The sequence below is a fragment of the Suricata suricatta genome, chromosome 12 (genome assembly GCF_006229205.1).
Source record: "Suricata suricatta isolate VVHF042 chromosome 12, meerkat_22Aug2017_6uvM2_HiC, whole genome shotgun sequence".
Taxonomy (NCBI): domain Eukaryota; kingdom Metazoa; phylum Chordata; class Mammalia; order Carnivora; family Herpestidae; genus Suricata; species Suricata suricatta.
Window position 1 is genome coordinate 10,822,870 of NC_043711.1, and position 2,406 is coordinate 10,825,275.

General features: G+C 40.8%; 1 protein-coding gene across 1 annotated transcript in view; it reads right to left on the reverse strand.

The window, feature by feature from the left end:
- Nucleotides 1–1,441: 1,441 nt before the first annotated feature.
- LOC115274373 (olfactory receptor-like protein OLF4) overlaps nucleotides 1,442–2,406 on the reverse strand; it is a 1,279-nt gene continuing 314 nt past the window's right edge. Inside the window, exon 2 of the mRNA XM_029917827.1 lies at nucleotides 1,442–2,395. Coding sequence (XP_029773687.1) covers nucleotides 1,442–2,395 — 954 coding nt within the window. The remainder of the gene's footprint in view (nucleotides 2,396–2,406) is intronic.

A 2,406-nucleotide genomic window follows, 5' to 3' on the forward strand; every position in this document is an offset into this window, starting at 1 on the left:
CTTACAGACTCATAGGAGCCCAGCAGAGATAAGAACAACTCCCTACCCTACATTTCCCTTTGATAATAAAGACATTGTACTAAGCTTGTTATTTGAGGATGCTTTGTATGCAGCTATAGTAACTGATATAATAAGCAAATCAGGTAGAAGTAAGAGCATTTGTCATAATCTGACTCATTTTATTATAGGCATTTCTGATACGTAACATCCACGGTTACTCTGTTTTCAAGCTAATCTCACTTAACTGTATTAAAAATAACCTCACTGAGCTCCATTGAGATAACATGGAAAGTTTAGAACGACATGCATATTTGCACAAAGCCTGTGACTCTGAATTACATACCTAGACAGGAATCCACACTTGCCTGTGAGTCATCCAGTGATTTGGAAGAAGGCATATAATGGAAGATACTCATATCGTTCCCTTTAGTGGTTGCTGCCCCTTTAGTGGTTATGGCAAAATTTCGAATAGTGGGACACATTTCATTTAGAGAAAGGGAAGGAATCATATTTGTATGTGGCACTGGGAAACTTCAGAAACCAGAAAATGATTTAATAAAACCCCAAACATGCCACCAGCCTTTCATAATAACGAATACACCTTACAATGGACCCCTTTATCCCATAATTCAATGAGTAGATGAAGTGCCTGTGAAAGAAATATTTTGCATAGCAATAATGTGTGATTCAAAATTTTTCTTTTTTATACATAAAGCCAAGCTTGACTCTTAGGCCAAAAATATATCAGTCTTTCCCCCCCAATGCTTATCTTTCTATGGAGATATTCTTGGAAACGTGTGCAGTATTATAATTTTTTTGCCAGTGACTAGGGTAAGCATGGTGGAGGCAAGCTGTTGTACAGAACAGGATCTTACTGTATAGAAAAATCTCCATTTTCAGACATAACAACGTGTGATCCAAAGTCTACATTATCAGGAAGAGCAGTTAAGGTAGTGATATACGAAACAATGGTGTTCACAAGAGTGAAGCCCTGTGGCCTTAGATCTTTCTCCCTTATAGACTTATGTAAATAGCTGTGGTGGCCAAGAGTAGATTTTCATTGGAGTAGTATAACTCATGACCGGGTTTTATTCATTCAAGCAAAAAAAACACGTACTCACTATGATATATTATATTTGAGAGGAAATTATTATTAACTGATCAATGCAGTTCTTTAAAATAAGTGAAAATTTCCAAATATTTCACAGTCAATGGGAGAATAACATTGGAAGGGTAGGAAAAACAAAGGGAAATCTCTTGGATATCAGAGATAGCACAAAGCTTGATAGGGTGATTTACATAATGTGTACAGAGAGGCTGAAACAAACAAACAAACAAAATTCCAGGAAAAAAATAGAAGAGGCATGTCCTGCTTCCACAATTGGATCAAAGAATCTCAACATTTGGCTGAGGCCCTTGGCCCTGAATTATGGGCACTTATTCAGCCCGGGACAGTTTGCCCTTTTGTAGCTACCATCCCAAAGAATCTCCTCAGAGCCTCTTTTATGTCTTTGTTCCTCAGGCTGTAGATGAAGGGGTTCAGCATGGGTGTAACCACTGTGTACATCACTGAGGCTGTGGCACTTGAGTGTGAGCTCTGGGTAGCAGCAGAACTAAGGTACACCCCTAAGCTTGTACAACAAAATAAAGAGACCACTGAGAGGTGAGATGCACAGGTAGAAAATGCTTTATACTTGCCCTGAGCTGATGAGATCCCATGTATGGAAGAAACTATCTTAAAGTAAGAGCAAATGATCCCAATGAAGGGACCTCCACCCAGCAATATAGCTACAAAATATACCACCATGTTGTTGACAAAGGTGTCAGAACAGGCAAGTTGGATCATCTGATTGAGTTCACAGTAAAACTGGGGGATTTCTAAGACTGTACAGAAGGACAGCCGCAGCACCATTAAGCTTTCTAACAAGGAATGCAGGGCACTTAGGACCCAGGACACCAGAACCAGCAGTCCACAGAGCCGGGGGCTCATGATGACCATGTAGTGCAGGGGGTGACAGATGGCCACAAACCGGTCATAGGCCATCACAGTCAAGAGAAACATGTCTAAACCTGCAAAGACTGTGAAAAGGTACATCTGAGTGATGCATCCTGCATAGGTTATGACTTTGCTCTGAGTCTGGATGTTCCACAGCATCTTTGGGATGGTGGTGGAGGTGAAGCAGATGTCTACAAAGGACAGGTTGGCGAGGAAGAAGTACATGGGTGTGTGAAGTTGGGAGTCAGAGCTGATGGCCAATATGATGAGCAAGTTTCCAAACACAGTGATCAGGTACATGGAAAGGAACGTCCCAAATATGAGGGGCTGCAGTTGTGGTTCTTCTGAAAATCCCATAAGAAGAAATTCTGAAATTCCTGTATCATTTTCTGGGTCCATGTAGTGGAGGT